This window comes from Pygocentrus nattereri, chromosome 2 (assembly GCF_015220715.1).
Source record: "Pygocentrus nattereri isolate fPygNat1 chromosome 2, fPygNat1.pri, whole genome shotgun sequence".
In the NCBI taxonomy this organism is placed as follows: domain Eukaryota; kingdom Metazoa; phylum Chordata; class Actinopteri; order Characiformes; family Serrasalmidae; genus Pygocentrus; species Pygocentrus nattereri.
In genome coordinates, this window is record NC_051212.1 from 34997625 (window position 1) to 35022481 (window position 24857).

The 24857-nt window shown below is 38.2% G+C and overlaps 1 protein-coding gene across 3 annotated transcripts; it reads left to right on the forward strand.

Moving 5' to 3' along the window:
- The first annotated feature begins 1266 nt into the window (after positions 1-1266).
- On the forward strand, positions 1267-23511 carry LOC108444462 (zinc transporter ZIP12). 3 transcript variants are annotated; one of them, XM_017725655.2, is made up of 13 exons: positions 1267-1427; positions 3555-3790; positions 9290-9616; positions 11000-11207; positions 11815-11957; positions 13393-13564; positions 17915-18087; positions 19466-19618; positions 20186-20266; positions 20378-20450; positions 20601-20759; positions 22462-22649; positions 22790-23511. In XM_017725655.2, the coding sequence occupies exons 2-13, from the start codon at positions 3605-3607 to the stop codon at positions 22916-22918; spliced, it is 1992 nt and encodes a 663-aa protein (XP_017581144.1). In that variant the 5' UTR covers positions 1267-1427; positions 3555-3604; the 3' UTR covers positions 22919-23511. The 3 variants fall into 3 exon arrangements, with proteins under 3 accessions (XP_017581144.1, XP_017581145.1, XP_017581143.1); XM_017725656.2 differs by having other exon boundaries at positions 1270-1432; positions 22847-23511; XM_017725654.2 differs by having other exon boundaries at positions 1271-1432.
- The last annotated feature ends 1346 nt before the right edge of the window (positions 23512-24857 follow it).

The following is a 24857-nucleotide window of genomic DNA, read 5'->3' on the forward strand; positions in this document are numbered from 1 at the left end:
CCCACGCACACACCACACACACACCCCCACGCACACACAAACACACACACACCCCCACGCACACACCACACACACACACCCCCACGCACACACCACACACACACCCCCACGCACACACCACACACACACACCCCCACGCACACACCACACACACACACCCCCACATACACCACACACACACACCCCCACGCACACACCACACACACACCCACGCACACACCCCCATGCACACACCACACACACACCCCCACGCACACACCACACACACACACCCACAATGTCTCTGTATGTTTTGATGAAATTGGCTTTGTTACTTCAAATTTACTTTTGAAAAAAAAATGTACTTTGAAAAATGAAATGTCGGCATATAACACAGTACATTCTCATACATTGTATAGCACTGTATTCATTTCTTGTAACAAAAAACATGTTGTTCTTTGTTTCTGTTGTTGTCCTCTTTAAAGTTTTTTTTATTGTAAATAAATGTCTAAAATGTATTTGTTTATTATTATGTCTTTTTTGTATCTCTCTTTTTGTTGATCTTTTAGACCTATTATTTAGTTCTTAATTAAATTCTTATTAATATTGAATTTAGCCACTTTTACTATTCTAATTTTGTTTACGAGACATGTAAAATATGTCCCTATATAAGCCACACTTTTCCTCACTCTTCTAACAACATACAGTCATATGCAAAGGTTTGGACTCTATGTTCCTCTGCAGGGAACACTGCACATTTTAATGCATAATAGCAGTTTATTTACTGCATTTAACAATAAAACATCAAACATATTTTTAGCATGTTTAATATTTTTTTAAACAGCAAACAAGCAAATACATAGAAACAGGGAAAAAAAGCCATATTTAAGTTTGTTTCCCATAAAAGTGTCAATGTGTCAACGTTGTAAAAACAAAATCAACAAAGCATGTACTTTCATTGGCTATGTTCCAATTTCGCACAGGACTGTATCTTGCCCTCTTATTTCATTAGGATTGGACAACTGCCCAACAGTTTGTGGGGATAATCAGAAAAGAGACATTTCGATGCTGCGCTTATTCTTCAGCCACTGTAAATAAAGCAGTGTGCTGAACTTTTCATAAACAAGACCTTCTTTCTAAGGTTTTACCTGCTGAACTTACCCCACAACGCCCACACACTCTCTCTCTCCCTCCGTCTCTCAACCGCCCACTTGATCCCTGCACGCTCATTGCTGAAATGAGACTGATATCACCATAGTAACCAGTGACCTATGAGGCTGAGGCAGTGGCTACTAATCCTCTGAAAGTGGCACAAGCATATTTGCTCATAAGAGGGTTTTTTCACCAAGTGCTCTGGAATTCCCTCCTTATTTTTCGTGACCTTCATTACCTGAGGGAAGGGAAATATCCCTTTCTTCAGCTGTACGGAGGAGTAGGGAGAATAAACGGTAAGGTAAGTGACTCCAGAGAGATTAGAGTGATTAGTGTTTGTTTGTAGTGCTGGTGGGACAGTATTTGGAGAGTGAGTTTCTTGGTGTAGGTCTGGTAGTTTAGTGTTATGTCAGCCGATCTGTAGTTAAAAAGTGAATCTAGCTTTAGGAACCTTGCAGAGAGCGTTTGGGTTTTGCTTTGGACATGGGCAGGTTGTTGACACCAGAGCCCAGAGTTTATTGTGTGTGCTAGAGTTTGTTCCTGCGTGTTGTTTTGGGACCATTCTGAGCGGTGATTAAGAAACTGAGAGTGGGCAGAGGGGAGTTAACCCATTAAAACCTAGGCTTATTATTCAGTTATTAATCTTTATAGCTATGAAGATTATTATACAGTAAGTACTATGACTGATTCAGTGACTTCTATGAACTAAGACGTGACTTGACCTAGACGTAGTTGGAGTGAGGAATTAAAGTGTGGACCACATACAGAGCCTGAGGGTTTAAGGGGTTAAGAGTCTTTGCCTTTAACTTGAGCACAAACAGTGCCATAACCCATGACTGCTGCAAATACATGCTACTGTCTCCTCATTACAGGGCTTACATTTACATACCCAATTCAACATAAAGCATACAATTTAATCACAGCTTTTATTCCTTACTGTGTTTCTTGTTTGTAACAAAATATTGCCAGTAGAACCCACACCAATCAGCCATTACATTAAAACCTTGTCTCTACACTCTTTGTCCATTTCACCTGCTCTTCTTACCATATAGCTTCACTTTGTAGTGATCACCACATCAGCGTCACTGCAGTGCTGAGAATGACCCACCATCCAAATAATACCGGCTCTGTGGTCCTTTGAGGTCCTGACCATGGTGAAAGGGGGGTAACAAAGTATGCAGAGAATCAGATTGACTACATTCTGTAATTGTAGAACAGCTATAAAGCATTATTCCCAAGTAATGGAGCTTATAAGGCAAAGACTTCATCTGAAATGATTCACTCATTATTAATCACTACATAGACTGTTTTATATAGGGTTGCAGTGAAGGAGATAATAGATGAAATTGGGACAACACTTATAACAGCAGGAACATGACCTTGTGTGGCATAATCAACCTGCGACAACAATATAGGCTGTTGGTACCATCACAGACATAGAAACACAGTTTAGCTTACCAAAGGTCACAATGATACATTTCCGGTGTAAGTTTCTAAGAATTTAAAGTCTGTAAAAGTTATCTCACCTAAAGTGATTACATGAAATGGTTATGAATGCAGTGCCTGATACCTGTGACATTGTTTCACTACAATTTCAAAGTTTATTATGGGACAAAATTGTCCCCGAAGAAATCAAATATAAAAACTCAGAGGACATGTGTATCATTTTGAATAGTAAATAAAATGGCTCTATTTTAGGAGTAAATATCATCACCCCAGGTTCTTATCACCACCACTGTAAAGAAATCTGAGTCTGTAAGCATTTCTACACTGAACCATTCCACATCAAACTACTTTGGATGAGTTTGTTTACATTATAATGATTAAATTATGCAGAGGTTTTAAAAAAAAAACGACGGAATTCCCCTTTAATTAGGCATCTGCTTTATAAGCTCATTTCACACTAGTGTTGTAAATGGAACAACTGTCCATTTACTTTAGTAAAGGCCGTGTATGGCAATACAGTGCCATTTACTTCATAAAACATCTTATGTAAATGTACCCAAGTATACCTAATTTTATGTCAAACTCCCCGTGTGTTATGAATCTGTGTTTTTAACATTTTAAAATCCCCTTTTCTCTTTATTGTGCTTTCTTTCTCTGTTTCGATCTGGTTTTGGGCAGAGTGGGAATCAGTCTAAGAGTGTGTGTGTGTGTGTGTGTGTGTGTGTGTGTGTGTGTGTGTGTGTGTGTGTGGAGCTCATTAGTGTTGGAGGGGCCTCTTTCTGTCCTGCTGTTTCTGAGGCCATTAGAAAAAACCCTTACTTACAATTCATTCAAAAGAGGGGTCCACCCCCCCCTCCTCCTCTCTTCTCTTCACGTGCTAAAGTTTCTCCCTGTCTCTCCACTACTTGCTGACCTCTTCAGTGCACTTTCTGTCAATAACTGCAAAATTTTCTCTGTATTTTCTTTGCTGTGTGCAGGTCAGTGTGTGTGTGTCAGCGTGTGTGCGCACGCATGTGTGTTTGCTCCAATGCGTGGGTTGTGCAGGCCGTGGCCTCTGCTGGGGCTGCTCAGCGCTTTGAGCAGTTGGTTGCCATCTGTAACAGGAGGTAAGGGGTCTTTGAGACGAGCAGATGTGGGCACGCTGGTCAGTGAGCTCTTCCAAGCCGTCCAGTGTCCAGAACGCCTTGGTGGAAGTCAGCAGCTCTGTGAGAAGGTAAGAGACAACAGGTCTAAACAAGCAGTTGATCCAAAAAATACACATTTCACATTTACTGTTAAAGCCAAATTATATCAACATCTAGTTACTGGTATCACTTTATTTAGGGAACACATATACTAATGGATATTAAGGTCTTGCACTATGCATTAAGCTTTATTCATTATGACGTTTATAATTAGAAATCTAATTCCAAACAAATTGGGACAGTAAGTTAAATGTTAATAAATACAGACAGCATTGTTCTGCAAATTCTTTCTGACCAGTGTTCAATTAAAAACAGTACAAAGTCAACTAATTTAATGTAATTTAAAAGTAAACTAAAAAGGTGGGGAAAGGGCATGTTTACCACTGTGTTACATCACCTTGCCTTTTAACAATGTTCAGTAATCATCTGGGGGCTGAGGACACCAAGTGTTGTGGATTTTCTCCCATTCTTTCTTTATCTATGAGCACTTTTTTCTATGAATCCATGCTGTTATAGCAAATGCAGAAAGTGGCTTGGCATTGTCCTACTTTAACAGGCAGGGACTTCCTTGAAAAAGACGTTGTCTAAATGGCAGCATATCTTACTCCAAAATGTGTATGTACCCTTCAGCATTAATGCAGCTTAAGGTCAACCACAAATACACCTCTATACCAAGACAGACACTGGCTTTTGAACTTGAACTGCATTGGTAACAATCAGGAGAGTCTTTTTTTTCCTTTGTCCCAGCGAACATGACATCCATTATTTCCAAAAATACCACAGCACATGTTCCCACTTTGCATCAGTCCATCTCAGGTGAGCTTTAGCCCAGAGAAGTTGGAGGTGTTTTTGAATGTTGTTGATATGTGGCTTCTGCTTTGCATAGTAGAAGCTTTTCTTGCATTAGTGGACTGACAGTGTTTACTGATTAGACTTTTCTGAAGAATTCCTGAGCCCATGTGGTTATATTTACTACAAAAGTGTGTTTTTAATGCAGTGATGTACTGGTCACTCACTATTGGTATTCGTCCTTGCCCTTTCTTTACACAGGGTGAAATTCCTTAAAAAAAAAAAACCTGCTCATTCAGGAATGCTATTCTTAAACCAAAGAACTTACCTTTTCCTGGATGTTCCCTTTACATCCAAGCATGACAATACAGCAGTATTGTAGAATATTAGTATAGTAAATAAGTCAATTAGAAGTGTCTACTTAGGCCTTTCTTGAGCAAAGAAGATGTCGTTTAATTAATCATCAATGTTTGTTGCTTAAAATAAAGCATTCTGCAGTCAGTAACAAGAGCGTATATGTGTATACATCTAATCTAAAATCTAATGCACATTTCCTCCCTAATCAACCAAGACATGTTCCGTGACTACTTCTGTAGATTTGCATTGAAGCTACGAGGCTAACATAGCTAACAAGTAATGAAAACTTATGTATACCCATTAACTTTATGCAAACCGTTTATTATGTAAACCGTGTAAAATTATTACACATCCTCCCCAAGCCGGAATCAAATTGTTATGTACTGTCAATGTGGTGACAGTACATGATATACTGGTATCTGCAAAAATGAACAAAAATATGGACAGAATTCAAGCTTCAAGGTGGCATTTGCTACTGTTTTAGCTCTGTGAGGTCCATTTATATAGATAACTGTCACGTTTGGCTCCTCCCACTCCTCCATGTGCTTTGTGTTTTGCTGTTCCACGTGCATTTGTGTTTACTTCACTGTCCTGCCCCCTTGTTTTGTGACTCCGCCCATGATTGTTTCCACCTGTTTTCCGCCTGTCCCTCGTCATCCCTGTGAAATATAAGCCCCATGTTTGCTGCTCTTTGTATGTTTGATTGTGCTGTATGTTTGTTGTTTTATGTGCTAGTGCTTTGTTATTCCGACCTCTGTTGTGATTTTCAGCCTGTGTTCGTTTCAATATGTCCGTCCCACCTTATCTCCATGTTGGCTATTTGAACCTGGACCGTTTCGACCATGACCCTAGATTTGCCCTGAATAAATCTCGCTTATCACAGTGCATGCGTCTGCCTCATCGCTCCACGTTACAGTAACAGTATGTTATACACTGTCAGAAACTACAAACCTCACTGCCAGAAAGGTTGGGACATTTTGTAAAATGCAATAAAAACGAGAATCTGTGATTTGTTAATTTACTTGAACATTTTTTTAACTCACATGAGTAAAAATACATGATTTGAGTGTTTTCATTGACCTACTTAATTTTATTTATGTAATTATTGAACAATATGTAAAAAGGTGCCTAAAACACACTCAAAAAAGACAGAAGACAGAAGCATGTTTAGCTCTGTGTTACATCACCATTCATTTTAATTACACTGTTTAATCATTTGGAAACTGAGGATAATAATTGTTGCTGTCATGCCAGTCGAATTTGTATCCATTCTTGCTTGATGCAAGACTTCAGCTACTGAATAGTTTGTGTTGTCGTTATCCGGTTTTCCTCTTCGTGATGCGCCATACATTTTCCCTGGAAGACAGTTCTGGACTGTGGGCAGGCCAGTCAAGCACACATGCTCTGTGTCTACGAAGCCACACTGTTTGTAGCATGTGCAGAATGAAGCCTAGCATTTTCTTCCTGAAATAACCATGGATTTCCCAGGAAAGACATCATCTTGATGACAGCATATGCCTCTCCAAAATTTCAATTTATGTCTCTATATCAATGGCACCTTCATACATAAGTAAGTCAGCCTTGCTGTGAGCAGAGATGCTCCCCCATTCCATAGCCGATGTTGGATTTTACATCTTTTAAGAACTCAATGACTATTTCTTCCAAAAACAAGCTGAAACATGGACTAATCTGACCACAGCACACATTTCCACTGTCTTTCAGACCATCAGAGATGAGCTGGAGCCTAGAGAACTTGGCGGTGTTTCTGCAAAGAATTGATATATGGTTTTCTCCTCGTGTAGTAAAATATCACATTGCATTTATTGATGCTGTGTTAAGTGACAACGTTTTTTCTAAGTACTCCCAGGGCTTGAAGGTCATGCACATTTAACAGTGGTTTCTACTCTTGGCCTACATGGACTGAGGTTTCTCCAGATTCCCTGAATCATTTCAAACATACAATATTATGTATGGTAGAAGGTGAAAGACCTCATTTCTTTGCAGTCTTGCACTGAGAAATGTTCTTCTTGATCTGTTTGACAATTCGCTCAGAAAGTTTTCTCACAAATTAGTGAGCCATGGCCATCTTTGCTTGCAAATATGTCCCTTTTATACCCATCATGACACCCTTATGTGTTACCCATTCACCTACTGACTGTGGAATGCTTTAAATACAGTGTAACTTTATATTAAATGAACATTTTACTTTTTTCTGTCACAGTTTTTTTGAGTGCGTTGCAAAGATTAAATTCAAAATGTATTTCTATTTATAAAATACAATTGGTCAGCCCAAAAAAGTGTTTTCTTGGAATCTTTGTCAGTTAAAAAATTGCAACTAACAAATCACAGATTCTTCTTTTTATTGCATTTTACAACATGCCTCAACTTTTATGGAAAGGGGTTTGTACATGAACAAGCTCTATTTGTCAGTAATATACAGGACAACACAGCTCCGGTGTAAAACTAAAGAGGTAAACAGTAAAATGTCTTGACTGATTGAATATGTTTGGTGGTTAAAAAAGATTTTTTGCTGTATTACTGCTGATAATGGAAAATTTGCAACAGGAAGCAACAAGAAAATTTATACCACTCTAGCTGAAACCTGGCATTATGCATAGAGATCTTAGGCTTGTGTGCAGCTGCTTGACCGTGGAAACCAATTTCATCTACATTACTTTAGTTCTAGTACATGTCTCATAAATGGGTCATTGTGATTGAAGCATAACACAAGGATTAAAAAAACTTTTTTTTTCTGCAAGAGTCACTCTGTGAATGGCACATTTGGGGTTTAGCTTTTTTGCTCATAGAATTGCAAGTGGAACTTTCAGCTGAGTGTTTATGTGTGTGATTAGCTGAGTACAAAGCCTGTCCACTAAGCTCAGCACTGCTCAGTGCCATGCTTTACTGACAGAGGCAAAGAGGCCTATTGTGTGTGTGTGTGTGTGTGTGTGTGTGTGTGTGTATGAGGGAGAGAGAGAGAGAGAGAGGTTCTACTTTATTAAGGAAGGGATTTATCTCTCACCTCAATTAAGCTTTGCAACAATAACTATTTTCACAAACTCTCAGAGTTCCCAAGTTTGGGCTCTGTTCAGGTCTTCAGAGTAGCGGTTACAGCGCCTAAACAAACCTCTCCAGAGCCTCTTAGGATCTCCTCCATCTCTGTCTTCAAATCCCAGTTGATGACTTACTGTAGTATGTAAAAGTTTTGACACCCCGACTCAAATGACATGTTTTACTCATTATAAAGATGAAAAGATCAACAGTCAATAGTAACACATTCTCTACAGAGAACATACTTCTGCACATTTAATGCACAATTATGGTTCATTTGCTGAATTGAACATATTTGGGAAAATATAATTAAGCAGAAAATGTTTTTTTTCCAGTAAAAAACAAAAAACAAACAAACAAAAAAAAGATTAAGTATTCTGACCTTAGATATTTATAATCATTTATAGTGCACTTTCTGGGATATGACTGAGCCAAACCTTAAAATAAAACTAAATAATATATATATATATATATATATATATATATATATATATATATATATATATATATATATATATATAAATTTAACTACTGTTAAAATAATTAATTTATAATTGAAATAATTAATGTTCTGTAATTAATTTCAATGAATAGTTATATTTTAGTTTTTATAGTCTTTTGTAAGTGTTTTTTATTACTTTAATTTCCAATCATTTTAAAAAAGTCTTTCACAATGACGCTGACAGATTTAGATTTATCATGAGTTTCATTATAAATAATAAGCTTTTAATAATAAGATTTATTACAAAAATGCTCTCCTACATTTTTATGTCACTATTGAAATACAAAGAGATTTAGTCCGAGGACGGAGCGTTGTTTTAGCCACACCCCTGGATTTTAGTGCAGGAAGTGAGACTGCATCCCTGTCCCTGATGGCCACATTGTGAGCAGTTAGATCCTATTGTTTTGAAGTAAATGTGTGCCAAAGTCTGAAAATCAGTGTGGAACATTAAGAAATATTACTACTAAAATGCATATTTTCAGCCAATAAGTCAACATTTTTAAGTTTTAATAAACAATTTTATGATTTTATGGGTGTACAGATGTTCAAAGCTGTGTTTTTGAGTTCTACTCTAAATGAACTACAATTGTCATTGTTTTACCAAACATTTGGTACAGTTTCAGTGTATTGGTAGAGACAAAATGGAATGTTTAATCATTGGTTTCAATAAATAATTAAGGTGTAGAGTCACTCAAGGCAAAAGGAGTTTAGTCTAAAGTCCAATTCAGGTAAATGGCCAGAATGTGTTTGAACTCTGACTTTGACCTCATTTGTCAGAATGATCCATATACACTGTATAACTATTATTACTTTTTTCCCATGGCAACAGTGTCTCCCCGAAGGCTGGTTACTCTCAGCACTCGAGGAAGATGGGAAGGACTACATCAGTGAGGAGGATTACTTGAAAATTTCCACTGTGCTCCTCTACTACATCATCAACATGAGACACCTCTGCTCTTCCAACATTTCGTCTGCATCACTCTCTTCCTCCTCTGCGCCTACATCTCCTGATTACTCATACAGTCTCCAGGCTCTGACCACACTCCACTCACTGGAGGATGGTGGTTTCCTCTCAGCCAATGAGACGGAGAGCATCTTGCAAATCATCAACCAGAACTACCAACCACAGGAAAGACCAGCTTCCAGAAACACACAGGTTAAAGGCCACGTCCTGAACAGTGTTTTATAGTGATGTATGTGTGTAAAGCTGCACTATGTAAAATGTATTTGTTAAAACTGAAAGAAGTAGCATTACTGCGTCAGGAGGAAATAAAAAAAACTGCTGCTGCGAGTCACCCTGTAAAGCCTAAAACAATCATCAGACACGTTGGGTTGGATTTGGCTTTAAGTTTAAGGACAAATTTAAGTTTAAGCTTAATGTCACAAGCACAGGCTCAAAATGAAGATCCTGCTTGATGTTTAGGTCTCAAGGGCAAAATTATACTGATGAAGTATGACGACGCTAGTAGATCATGCACTTGGGGAAGGGGTCATAAGCACATTGTGTTTAACCAAAGATTATATATGAGGTAAACCAAGATGGTACATACTTATTGAACACTAATTGAAGGGAACGGGGTGAAAAGGGATTCAGTTCCCATCCCCCATTTCCTGGGGGTAACAGCAATTGGCCGAACAAATCTGGAAAATGCATTTTTAGGCTCAAAATACTCACAAGACCCTAAGAATTACAAAAATGGCCACAAGTTTTCTGTGAAAAAAGGGGAAAAATAATTGCTAAAGTTTGGTGAAATAGGCAGCGTTTCCTGCTGTTGTGAATGGGTCTCCACCGGAATGAGCCCCCTCCCCCCCATTCGCCAAAACCACATGACCATGTGTAACCTCCCCTCCTGTCCCCAAAACGATGCGTTCCTGGAAATATTTACACATGGCATGTCTCGACTTTATGTATCTTCTCTGCTGTAAATACACATTGGGTGTAATTACATATTTCCAAGAGAGGGGTCCCCAACACTTACATGCCATGATCTGTAAGTCAGACTGTGGTTGTAATATAATGAAGCACTTTACTCAAATCAATTGGCAATCAATACTTGCCAGTTTACATGATGATAACATAAACAGAAGCCTATTTATATGCAGCATGCCAAATTAATTTTTATTAATTATTAATTTTTAATTTTAATTTTTAAATATGAATTTTTATTAATTATTATTAATTTTTAAACAAATTAAAATTCCACATTTCTTTGGTATTTTTAATTTGATCTGTGTCATTACCTTATATGATTTTGAATTAATACACATAGTTTCTTTTATTACTGTTAAGCTTTATCACCTGTCTCTAAAGCCCTTTGAGCTGCCACAGGTATGAAAACTGCTCTACAAGTAAAGTTTAATAGTAAAAATTATTCAGTTACGCTCATTTTTATTGTTTAGCCTTCCGATCAATCAATCAGTCATCAAAGTAATCAGTGATTGCTTGATTGCTGATATAATCCATAATGACAGCCTGAATAACATCTACAGCTTATAATTATGGCAACAGATGATTGTATAAGTGTTTCTGTGTTATCAGTGCATTGATGCAGTTCACTTGATGAAGGAGGTGGGTGTGACTGACAGCAGAGGTGTGGATTCCTCCTCTGTACCTCGACTGGCTGCGGCCATTATAAATCATCTTCGGCAGGGCCACTGCGTCAGCAGAAGGAACCTCCCATCTCCTGCTTTCTTCACCGACTACATCTTCCAGTCTCTCAACCGCACCAGTGACCTGCATATTATGGGTAAACACAGATTAGATTGTTTAATCTTTTTACCTTGGCAGTAAGCCTGCTGTTGCCAGTAGAAACATTACATAACATTGGAATAAATAAAGATAAACACAGTAAAATATAACAAATATACTTTGCTTTCGATTACATTATTAATATCTTGATTAGAATACAGAAGAATACAGAAGTTCAATTCTATCAGGAGCACATGGGAATTTATTTAATGAAGGGCTCATTAGCTAGAGCAAGTACTGGATAGGAACTGCAAAGACTAAATATATGAATGTAAAATGATAAATTATTATTAATTATAATTCACTGTTCCAATAAAATGCTTTTTTTACTGATTAATATTTAGAGTTTTAACTTGTTTTTGCTGCAGTTTATTATAGTGTTTTTAATTTAAGTTGTTAACTTGTTAACTTAATATTAAGTTGTTTTTAAATGCCAGTAAAAAGTTAAATGATTGGTTATTTATTATATCAATACTGGCTTTAGCACGATATTTAAAAAAAAATGAATGATTAATTACTAATATCCGTCCAGAACATCTATATCAGTGCATCTCTAACGTGAACATAAAGATTCATTAATGTGTGTTGATGTCACTTAATTTCAGATTTGGAACAATTATTGCACCAGCTTGGTGTAGGAGGAGGTGTAGCACGCAGCTCACATAGCAGAGAGAGGCGGAGCACGACTGGCCCAACCTTAATTTACACATGTAGCCAGGAGTTAAAAGGATCCAGGGACTGGACGCAGGTACGGTTAGATGCAGGTGATGGTTAAGACTGTGCAGATCTAAAGTTGAATGCACCAGTTTGTAACAAAGGAGTTCAATGTGTATTTGCAATTTTGCACTGACCAGGGCTGCCCAACTACAGTCTTGTGCTCTAACATCCGACTGTGCTTGACCGGCTGATGTACACTATAATAATAACTGCTTTTGAGGGGATTCTCAGCCAAAATCAAAAATGGTACCATCGCTACATCTTTTGTAAACATGTTCACTCGTGTCCTACTGCAATGCTGTCATAGTTTCTAGCGGGAGATTTTTAGGTTTAGAAACTACCAAAAACCCCATGCTGATGATGAATCTTAAAGTTGGGAGCTACCTTGTCCTGATATATTACCTCACTTTGGCTCCTTGGCTTTAGTTGAACGGGTAAAAACTTGTCTCTGGTCCCCATTTGGTATTTAATAAAGATAGAATGGCTGTTTTCTTTACTATACTGTTTGATGATTGAGCTAACAGTTACACTAATGCTACCTTGGTTGTATCTGTAGATAAATAGCTAGGCCAGCAGTCATGCTGAGGTCACACCAAGGGATTCCTAATGATTGGATCATGACTTTGTGTAAGGCATGCTGGGTATTGTTGTGCAAGAACATTTATTAACATACAATATATGGCAACTAAGCATCAAACAATCATGAGTGTTTCAGCACTCACTGCTTTATGAATTTGACACAATACAGCATTACCAATCAGAACAAATGTCATTAACATACAGTACATCAGTCTTAAAGGCATAATAACAAAGACAGCCTGTTTCATTGTAAGTGATAAAGGGAGGTTAGATAATGGTCATAAATCACACTAACATCTTTCATGGACCTTATGTACAGTTCTATTCTTAATTTCTGCAATTGTCTATAGTCCTGTAGTTCATAAATGTATGTAATTCTACGCTATATTAATTCATTATGGAACCAGAGATGAATATATAAAGTAAGAATCTACTTCTCTGTTCATCCATCCATCCATCCATCCATCCATCATCTTCCGCTTCTCCGGGGTTCGGGTCGCGGGGGCAGCATCCTGAGCAATGAGGCCCAGACCTCCCTTTCCCCAGCCACCTACACTAGCTCCCTGGGAGGGATTCCGAGGCGCTCCCAGGCCAGTTGGGCGATATAGTCACGCCAGCGTGTCCTGGGTCTTCCCGGGGTCTCCTCCCCGGTGGACTTGCCTGTGACACCTCCCAAGGGAGGCGTCCAGGAGGCATCCTAACAAGATGCCCGAACCACATCAACTGGCTCCTCTTGACGTGGAGAAGTTCATATGAAGTTCTCTGTTGATATGACTATAAAAAATTGACTCTGATTTGAAAATTTGAATCTGAACTGAGTGTCCTGCTGGTATAGAAAATGAACTAAACCAGTTTTTGACTGTCTTGATTTTGAAACTGTCCCTCAGATGTGCTTCTCAGCCAGTCAGCTGTTGGACATCTTTGTCTTGGATCCTCATTCACCAATCTCTAGAGATCACTTCAGGCACATCTGTCCTGCAATCATTCAGCAGTTGTTGGGCGATGCCTGTGACCCCACACAGTCCACAGCTAGGGGTTCACCACCCACGGACATTGAGAGTAAGACTATCACTTTTTACCTTTTTGTCTCTTTAAGTCTGTTTTTTGTCTGTTCTGCTATTTATGCATTTCTGTTGAGAAAGTTCAGCTGTAACACATAGTCAGTTCAGTTTTGATTCATAGTACAGGTCTGATGCTCATAATTTCACACAGAAGTGCATTCATGTTAGTGTATAAAACAGAATACATGCAATTGTGATGAATTATGTCAGCGCATTTTCTCCAAGTGTATCATGGGAGTTGTCAGTACTTCTAGAACACTATTTAAGCAGTAGAACTTGACAGGGGAAGTGGAAATATGTTATACAGAAATTTTCAGAAATTAACAGAACAATACTCAGCAAACAAGATGGACAGTGCCTCTTTCTTGTGGCTCTGATGCAAGGAAGTTCTGGAAAACAGTAAAGTCTATGGAAAACAAACTTGTTTCCCCCCACTTGCCAATGTCCATGGTATTCAATAATGTTGTTGTTAGTGATAAGCCTCGTATGGCTTCACTTCTTAACCATTACTTTATTAATTTAACCAAACCTTTTACTCTCCCCGATCCAGTCGCTGCTTTGTCAGTTGCTCAGCCTTCCTGCTCCAGCAATGCTGGTTTCTCTTTCAAACCCATTTCTATATTAGAGGTGCGGGATGAACTCACTAAATTAAACCCAAATAAATCGTCTGGCTTTGATGGACTTGATCCCATGTTCTTAAAAGCATCTGCTCACATCATTGCTGCTCCCATTACACAAATATTTAACTTGTCTCTACAGCTCTCTGTTTTTCCCTCTGACTGGAAATCAGCCATGATTTTTCCCCTTTTTAAAGGTGGCTCTGTTTCAGACCCTGACTGTTATCGACCTATTTCTATTTTACCATGCTTAGCGAAAATCTTGGAGAGGTTGGTTTATAAACAGCTAATCCATTTTCTTGATTCAAATGATATCCTATCTGACGTTCAATCTGGTTTTCGTGCTGGTCATGGATGCTTGACTGCCATTACAAAGGTCCTTGATGACATTATTACAGCATTGGACAGCAAAAAGGCCTGTATAGCTGCTTTTATTGACCTGGCCAAAGCCTTTGATTCAGTTGACTTTCCAGCATTGGTCTGTCTACTACTTGCTGTGATTGGTTTGCCAGCTATTTATCTGAACGTGTCCAGCAGCTGAAAACAGAAAACATAGTGTCAGAACCAGTAACCATCTCCAAAGGTGTGTCTCAGGGCTCCATCTTGGGACCAACTTTGTTTTCCATCTACATTAATGATGTAGCCAAAGTTGCTGGTAACTCTAAAATCCATCTATACGCTGATGACACCATACTTTATTCAGTTGGCCCATCACTTCATTCTGCAGCATCTACACTTCAGTTGAGTCACACCTCAGTAGAGCAGTCCTTTCACAACCTTCATCTCCGCCTTAATGCTAATAAGACCAAATGCATTATCTTTAGTCGAAAAAAAGATGCTGCTAACCCCCCCAAGATCAGCTGTGCTAATGGCATGACTTTGGAATTTGTTCAATCTTACAAATATTTAGGCATCTGGTTGGACTCGTCTCTGTCTTTCTCCACACATATCAATTACCTTCAGAAGAAAATCAAAGCTAGATTAGCTTTTCTTTTTCGTAATAAAGCCTCTTTTACTTATGCAGCCAAGCTTACTCTTGTTAAAATGACAATACTTCCAATTTTGGACTATGGTGACATCATCTATAAAATGGCATCATGTACTGTTCTTCGAAAACTAGACACACTTTATCATTCTGCCATCCGCTTTACCACTAATGCACCTTTCAATACTCATCACTGTGATCTCTATAAACTGGTGGGCTTGCCCTCACTTCATACTCGGCGGCTCCATCATTGGTTTCACTTCATCTACAAGACGATCTTGGCCATAACACCACCATATCTGTCGTCTCTTCTTCACGTAGCCAATAATAAATATCGCACAAGGTCAAGTGAATACATCAAGCTCACCATTCCCAAAACCTGCAGTACCTTTGGCTGCAATTCCTTTCGTTTTTCAGCAGAAAATGATTGGAATACTTTACAAACCACCCTTAGACTTGCAATTTTAATACCTCTTACCACTTTCAAGCATACAATTAAACATACAATAGTAGACTGTTGCTCTTGTTAATAATCATGGATAAAAATAATGCACATACTCATACATACTCATTTTTCTCTATCCTTACTCCTGTTTTTTTCATATTTTCTGGTTTGTTTTATGTAAATCTGTATTTGTTTTTTGTTTGTTTTGTTATGTTTTACTCTTGGTATGTATACTTGCTTTTGTATGTATCTGTTTTTATGTGCCGTGGACCTATTTTCATTGGGGCCTTTCGGCCAGGTCATGTTTGTAAATGAGAACTGGTTCTCAAACATTTTACCTGGTAAAATAAAGGTTAAAAAAAAAAAAGTGTTACAGATGGAGCCATGAAACTGTTGCAATATCAGGTTGTTTTTGCATTACTTTCCAGATCAACCTGTTGTTCCAAGCAGTCTGTAAAGCATTCTGCTGCCTATCTCGTTTGCTTAGTTGCATTCTGTTAATTTTTGGTGAATTCCATTGATTTTCTGTCACAGATGCAGACTGAAAAGAGCTCGCTTTGGTGCAACAACGGATTCGGAGCTTGTTGTTGACCTGCTGTCACTAGTCATGTGTCATTTGCAATCGAGTGGTCTGTTTGAATCGACTGTTTTACGTTAACATTGGGTGCCTATTCACACTAAAGAGCCATGGATGAAAACAAATAGGTAGATCTAATGATGCTGCAGCTGAAAATCACAGGACCCCCTCCTGGATCTCCTTGGAACTTTCTGCCTTCACCCCCTCACTAAAGTCAAGCCTTTTGCTTGTTGTGTTAGTTTCATTGTCTCTAATTTGTTCTTTACAGTTGTCATGTAACATGTTTCCAAGTGTGCTTTCTTAGTTCCTCTCATCTTTGACTTTGAACTGCCTTTATTTGTTGTTGACTGGTTGGTGGACTTGGTTGCATTTTGCCTGCTGATTTTTATCTCCTGTTTCTCAAAATTCATCCAGTGAATCTACTTATTGATATCTGACTTAGCTCTTGTGAGAAATCTATGCTGTTATCACAAATAACAACACTTCTGTATCAATAAGACTGTGCTGTCAAACTAACTGTTGTATAATGACCGTGGTTTAGCAATTTACTTTTTGTGAATTGGTTAATCAGAAGGTGGGCAAAGTTTTTTTTAAAAATTTAATTATAGGCAATATTGCCTATAATAACGTGGCTATTTTTGGGAGCATACAACCTGACAATGCTACTGAATGAGAGTCAGCTCTTATTTGCAAGCTGGGCCAAAAAATGAATGCATGTCACCAGCTGTCATACTCTTCATCAGAATCTGACCAAATGGGCAGCAGGTTAAACATTATCTTACAGAAATAATGTAATATATTGTAATGTCAGCAAAGGAAAGGCCATTATTCTGCTGCAAGTACTTCTTTTTTATTTATACACCAGCAGAAAAGCACATACAAACACAACTGTGGAGCAGGCAGGTCACCTGTAGCCTTATAGTTCCACTCTGAGGTAAACACAACCCACTCTAATTAAATCACATACCACAAATCTTTAACTGATGAAAAACAACATTAACAACAATTTTTTATGGTGAGTGCGTGCCTCACATGAGCCTCTTTGCAAGGATCTCTGCATGGCCAAGCCCCCGAGCCTCTCATAGCCAGTAAGATGCTACAGTAGCAGGGTGCTACATAATCTATTTTCCTTTTTTTTTTAACATGTAAAAGTAGAACTTAGAAACTGTATGCACCTTAAAGTTTTTAGTGGGTTGATACAGCTATTAAAAAGTATTTATCACAAATAACAACATTTCTCAACCAATCAGATCATGCTGTCAAACTGTTATATAATAACTGATAAAGAAACTTGGGTAGAATGCTTTAAACCAGATTGTGCTGTCAGTACTAACTGCCGTTTAATGTATCATAAAAAAAGATGTAAAGCAGTTATGTTGAGCATATAAACAACAGCATGTTCAGTTGTAACACATTCCTAGAATGTATAATGTATAAACTGCATTACCTTATTTCATTTAATTTTTACAAATGCTGGTGAATGATTTTCCTCCTGTTCCTTCTTTTTGCAAATGGTGAAAAAATTACTGTACCCAGTTTTTCAGATCCTTTTTTAAGTGTAGTCCTGTTGTTTTTTGGTGCCTTTTGTTCCAGCTTACTCAAATATCATGTTGTGCATTGTGAAAATGTGTTTAAGTATCATGGTGTTATATTTTGGCCATATCGTTCCCCCTTATGTTTACGTTTTTCTTTTTTCCATTATTCCCTCTCTCTGCCTCCTGTAGAATACGGCTACAGTACAGTTGCAGTGCTGCTGATCACAGTGGGCTCTATGCTGGGAATCTGTCTGATCTTCTTTAACTCCTGCCAGGAGACTTACACGCTCATCCTTCAGCTGTTTGTTGGGCTCGCTGTAGGAACACTATCAGGAGATGCGCTGCTCCACCTGATACCACAGGTAGCTCAGCTGATATTACATCACAGACCCATGCAGCAGAACCACATTTAAATCCTCACTCATTCAGACTTCATGTAGTGGTACCCAATACTGCTTCAAGTGCCGTGATAGTGTTGGTATCTTGAACGTGGATATAGTGAGATAGGACCATAGAGTATAAATAACTCTGCAGTCTTCAATCAATGTTCTGCCTGTGGCCCTCATTCACAAAGCATGAATTAAGCACTGTTAATGCATTACAGAACGGGTACATAACTTATGATATGCATATTAATATTCCTTTTTTTGATAGCAGAGTTGCAAGACAGTATGCCCTGTGAATCAAATACAGTTAGATTTTATCCTATGAAAATATTTGTGAAGAGAGATATACTAACATAAATTAGAATGTTTGGGTCTTTCATCAGACGCTGCATTCATGTTTTGCAATTTACCATTTGCAAAATTCTGATCCAGAATTCTTTATGTAATGTTGCTAACTCCATCAAACCTTCAGCCCAGGCTACCTGGTAGTGTCATGGGATTGTTCATAGACTTAAAACTTCTGTGGTACAAAGATAGATTTTGAAGTGGACAGAGGGGAACATTGCAAATATTTTTAATTCTAAAATAAACTGGCTTTACAAGATGCTCAGTGGACAGATACATGATCAAGAACATGTTCAAGGCCAACTCAAAGCACAAAAATGGATTCTGGAAACCCTTTTAACATTAAACTAACCAGAGAAATCTTTCAGCGTCTGGACATTAAAACTGGCAGGTTTTCATGTCTAATAGGGGGTGCCACGTAAGCTAAGCTTTCAGCAGCTAAGTTTTTCAAACTTTTTCATTTTTAGAAATCATTTTAAACTGAATGTTAGCAAATGCAGTACCCCAGATAAAGTTTAGTTTACTTTATCGCCAGCAGAAGTCCCCACATCGGGAAATCGAATCATTTTTACAGCTTCAGAAATGAAACAGAAAAAAGAACAGCACCCTCGAGATGGTCAGGATAACATGTGTCATGCATAAACTGATCCTCGGTAACCACTCATTTTAAACATTTATTACTCTGCATGGCTGGTAGATTGATCACCACCAGAACAAGCTTATGTTGTGTTTTGGAGGCTGGTTGACCAGCTAAACCAGCGACAGACAGGGTAATTATTCTGACTATCTCAATACCAACAACGTTCTCACCGTAGGTTTGTCTTGAAGAGTTCTTTCTTCACCTGTGATTGGCTGAGAGGTGCGTCAATCATAATTTTGCAGACAGTCAATTGCTAGAGTTGTACAATAAAAAGAGACAGTTAGCACTGGGTCAACTAACAAAAATTATTGTGGGCAACAACATGCATAAACATGATGTTTCTTTCATATTTTTTAATCTAATTTGAAGATCCTTGGACTTCATGATGGCAGTCACCATGATGACCATGACTTCAGGGAAGAAAAGGACTACCTGTGGAAGATTATGGGCATCATCGCTGGAATCTACGGCTTCTTCCTAATAGAGAGAATCTTCTCATTTGTAATATCCTCGCGTGGGCATGTGAGTGCCTCCAAAAGCATAATTTCTCAGTTCCACCACCCTGTGCTCTGCTTTCACATCTTTATACTTCCTCACTGCTGCCATCTAGTGAATAGATTTGCTTTCTCTTTCTAACTCTCTCTCTCTCTCTCTCTCTCTCTCTCTCTGTCTCTCTCAGATGTACAGTATACTGTTTAAATGTTTGCAATCGATCGTGTCAATAATATCAAGTGAATCTACTTTTCTAGTGTTGTGAAACTTCACAGATTTCAAATAATTTGCTGGAATCTGTAAAAAAAAGAAGGAAATTGCGTCCAGAATGATGAACAGAGCTCTAAAAGATTCTTAAATGGCTGAGCAAGCTGTAGAACATCGAGAATGAAATTATAATACAATTAACATCCATAATGCCACATAATTATGAACACATTTATATTTACATTTTTTACTAGTTTAATACAAAGTTTTCAATACAAAAGTAATAATAGCAGTGTAAGAGACATTAATTGTAGTGTTTCTGTAGTTGATAGTAGTTTCTGTGCATGTGTGGACGCATGTTCTTTGAAAGACATAATATTTCTTTCACAGAGTCACTCTCATGGTTTGCCTGTTGAGCTGAGCTGTAATGGAGAAGGACAGCGAGGGAAGTCAGTATCTACCATGCAGCTGGTCAGTGTGACACTGTTTTCCTCTGGGGGTGCTGAATGTGTCAGCAGGACGTGTTACATTCTAGAGACATGAGTGAAATATTAAACAAAAGCATGTTAACTTTGTTTGCAGCGAACGTTAGAGGAGACGGAATGCACAGAAATACAGCCGGTGGAGCCCACCATGAACCCTGCTCAGCAGCAGAGTAAGAGAACACACACACACACACACACACACACACACACACACACACACACACACACACACACACACACACACACACGCCCACAAGCTCACCATCCTCATCTGATCTTACAGGCCAGTTTCCATTTTGTTCTTTCCCAATTTGTCCCAGAACAAGGCATTCCACTGCTGGCCATAATGGTGATAGTGGGCGACAGCCTCCATAATTTTGCAGATGGCTTAGTGGTGGGGGCTGCTTTCTCCAACTCAGCCGAAACTGGCATAGCAACCACGGTGGCCATTCTGTGCCATGAGATCCCCCACGAAATGGGTGAGTTGTTTATTAGGTGAAGGAATAGACTTTATACTTCCTCAAACAACCAAAAGATTTTTGCCATTGTCCACTTTAGACAACTACCAGCACAGCTAAAAACATGAGAGAAAGAAAAAGTTCCCAAACCCAAATATCTAGTAAATATTACCATACCCAGCAGGCTTTTGCTCCAAGAAATCATGCATTAATCAAGAATATATGTACTTTGTAGAGGTGAAAAGCCACATATAGTTCTTATGCTTATTCATTGCTGTTCAGTGTTATGAAGGCAGAAGGCAGAAAACTTGCTTCTGTGATAGATTACATTGCCCAGTATTTTACATTACATTATTCAGGAATGTGCAACAACGTAAACACCCTCACTCCAATTAAATGTTTTGTTGATTTTGTGAAAATATCTTTTACAGGGAACAAACTGCAAATTTAGTGCAACATTTATATTTATTTGCTGAGTTTAACATACAGGGGAAAAAACCCAGAAAATATAAAGTGTGCTGTAACTTTTGCACAGGCCACAATTCAAATATGTTAAGTTCTGTAAATAAACAGTACTTGCGCTGTAAAATGTGCAGAAGTGTGGTCTTTGTTTTTTGCTTAGAAAATCAACACAACTTGTACTTTGTAATTTGATCAGAGGCACCCAAACTGTTGCATAGGACTGTATTTGCACTCACTGGCTGCTTTATTTGCAAGTATTCTAAACTCACTGTTATATACGTGGAACTGGTTTGAGATCACTTGTGCTTTGTGACAGTGTACATTATCATGCTATAAGAAATCAATAGAAATTAGGTGAAATGTAGCCATAATTGCACAGGGGCAGCAACAATACTCAAACATGACTCGGACTCTTACATTCAAACAGTGTGTGCCAAGAAAATGTTTGGGTGGGCCTGTGCCCACTGTTGCCTCATATTCTTGTACTTGGCTGACAATCTGATGTGGTCTTCTGCTGTTGCAGCCCATCCATCTAAAGGTCCAATGTGTTGTCTGTTCACTGTAGCTTTCCTGTCAGCTTTAATAAGTCTAGCCATTCTCCTCTCATCTCTCTTATCAACAAGGTTTCCAACTCATGAGTTAAGAGTGTTAAACCTGTTCAGTGTTGTTTTGATCTGAAGCTGGGCTAAGCTAACGCTACCCTACATTGCAGGCTAAAAGTTCCACCGACTACAGTAGAGGCCTAATTTCAGCTACTGGTGCTCAAATAACGCATTTAGAGTATAAAACTGAGAGCACAAAGTCAAGTAACTGGTGTTTTTGGGACAGCTGGAATCAAACATGTTCCGTAGTGTGTTATTAGCCTTTAAGCCACCACTGAGCCGCTGATGTGTGTAGTTTTTCTTTGATATTTCTTGGTCCTGATTTTGCAGCACAGCAGATGGAAGTCCCAAGCCAGCTTGAAATGACACAATACAGTCATGTGAACCATTTGGCACCATTTCCTTATTCATTCTGATGCGTGATATGAACATTAACTGAAGCTGTAGTGTTTGCATGGTGTGATGCACTGTGCTTCTACAATATCATTGGCTGACTGAATAATGTCATGACATAGCATGAAAACAGCATACGCCTAATAAAGTAGCCAGTGAGTGAAACTTACAGCAGTCTTTTGGTTTAAAGAAAAATATACAGATTGTAATTCTTTCTCTGCTCTGTAAGACTCAAATACTCAACACTGTGGTGTTTCTCTTTGTAGGTGATTTTGCAGTTTTACTGAGCTCTGGTCTGTCTGTCCAGCGTGCTGTGCTGATGAATTTCCTCAGCGCCCTTACAGCCTTCATGGGGCTCTATATAGGCCTCTTTGTATCCTCGGATATGGAGGTTCAGCAGTGGATCTTCACCGTCACAGCAGGCATTTTTCTTTATCTGTCACTGGTGGAGATGGTGAGTGAGCAGTTTAATGATCAGCTCAATCAATTTTGAGCCTATCAACATGTTGGTCAATTTTTGCATTTTGCAAAGCTTCATTACTTCCTTAGCACTATTCACTTCACTGATTAGTATCTCTCTCTCTCTCTCTGTAGATGCCTGAGATGAGTAAAGTTCACTCTCTACATCCATATCTTATGTTTTTTCTGCAGAATATTGGGCTGCTCATGGGCTGGGCCTGTCTGCTGCTTCTAGCACTGTTTGAACACAAGCTCACTTTTTAACAAGCACATGGACACGTATTTTTTGGTACTTCAGAAAAAAATCTTATTTACTCGAGATTGTGCCTTTAAACTTAATAATGTAATGTTTCATTAGACTTTTTTGCTGGACTATTGCATGGTCACTTCAGCACTTGTTTTAAGAACATAGCAACATAACCTGGTCCTAGAGTACCTGGGCAGTGCACATTGAAATGTTTTCTCTACTCTAACATGCTGATTTCAAACTCACGATGGGCTTGTCAATTAAATGATGAGCAGAACTGAAGTGATTATCAGAACTGTTTATTATTCGGAAAAAAAAACTTTAAAAAGCTGTACAGCTGAGAATAAAGTTATAATAACATGAACATCCACAATGGCTTCTATTTGAAAAGTAGTAATGAAATCACCTACTATAAATAGATAATTAATAATAATTATTCAGTAACTTCTTATTGTTCCCAAAAGACATGAAATATTTAACTTCAAAATATCTGTATATCTGTGTTCAGTTTATGTTTAAACCTACAACCCCAATTCAAAAAACGTTGGGATGCTGTGTAAAATAGTGTAATTAATAGTGTAAAATAATGTGTAAATAAATGTAAATAAAAACAGAATGTAATGATTTGCAAATCTCATAGACCCATATTTTATTCACAATAGAACAGATATAGGTGTGCTGCTGCCATCAAGTTACATTCATTAATAAACATTTTTTATAAAGTGGCAAAATGTATCACTTTCAACATTTGACATGTGTTCTATGTTATATTGTGAAGAAAATATGGGTCTATGAGGTTTGCTAATCATTACGTTCTGTTTTTATTCACATTTATTTACAAATTGACCCAGCATTGGAATTGGGGTTGTACATTATATACGCTGTTATTGTATGCTACGTTGTATATGCTATTAACAAAATGAAAGAATATAAACAAGATGTGATTCCAAACTTTTGAATGGTGTTGCATGTTAGAGGAAGGAAACACTAAAATGTGCCATGTAGGGCTGTTCCAGTACCAGGAATGGAAAACACAAAGCATTGGTTGTTGTAACACAACCTTTGACTGGGTTCTAAGGTTTTTCTCATCTCTACCTTGATGAGCCATATCTGTATTACACTGCCTGGTCCATTCTCTGACATTATTTACTAGATTGTTTTACAGTAAAATGAACAAAGAGTGAATATGTGGATATTCAAGGTGTTAAGATGCTTGTTTGCTTGATTGTCTTGAAAGTAAAAGCAACATTTCATGATGTGAGAGTGCTTCATATGTACTAATTGCTTAATTGCATTATTTGGGGTAGTTAATTGTGACTATTTGTCTTTGCAATTGAGATAAATTTGTCTTATTCATTCACATTTAACCCCACAGAAATATTTTCCATTTAAAAGTAATGCATTTTGTTATAGCTTCATTAAGAACACCTCCTTGTATCTAAATCATTAAGAACACCTCCTTGTATCTAAATCATTAAGAACACCTCCTTGTATCCTCCTTGTAAATCATTGTCTATTTTATCAACTCTTTTTACCATAGGTGTACTTTGTTAGACCCTTTCCTCTTGTTCTTCAATGGTCAGGACCTCCACAGGACCACAGCAGAGCAGGCATTATTTGGGTAGTGGATCATTCTCAGCACTGCAGTGACACTAACACAGGGGTGGTGTGTTAGTGTGCACTGTGCTTGTATGAGGAGATCAGACTGCTGGAGTTTTTAAATACCTCGGGGTCACTGCTGGACTGAGAATAGTCCACCAACCAAAAATGTCCATCCAGCAGTATCCTGTGACCACTGATGAAGGGCTAGAGGATGACCAACATAAATTATGCAGAAACAGATAAACTACCATTGTCTGTACATATACAAGGTGAACCTACAAGGTAGAAGTGCTTAATAGAGTGGACAATGAGTGGACACAGTGCTTAAAAACTCCAGCAGCAGTGACACATTGC

What these genes read in the sequence shown, in the direction of transcription:
- LOC108444462 (XM_017725655.2), top strand. Translation starts at nt 3,605, where the DNA reads ATGCGTGGGTTGTGCAGGCCGTGGCCTCTGCTGGGGCTGCTCAGCGCT. An exon ending in GTCAGCAGCTCTGTGAGAAG is followed by an intron (nt 3,791 to 9,289) that starts GTAAGAGACAAC and finishes CCATGGCAACAG; the next exon opens with TGTCTCCCCGAAGGCTGGTT. An exon ending in ACCACCCACGGACATTGAGA is followed by an intron (nt 13,565 to 17,914) that starts GTAAGACTATCA and finishes TGCCTCCTGTAG; the next exon opens with AATACGGCTACAGTACAGTT.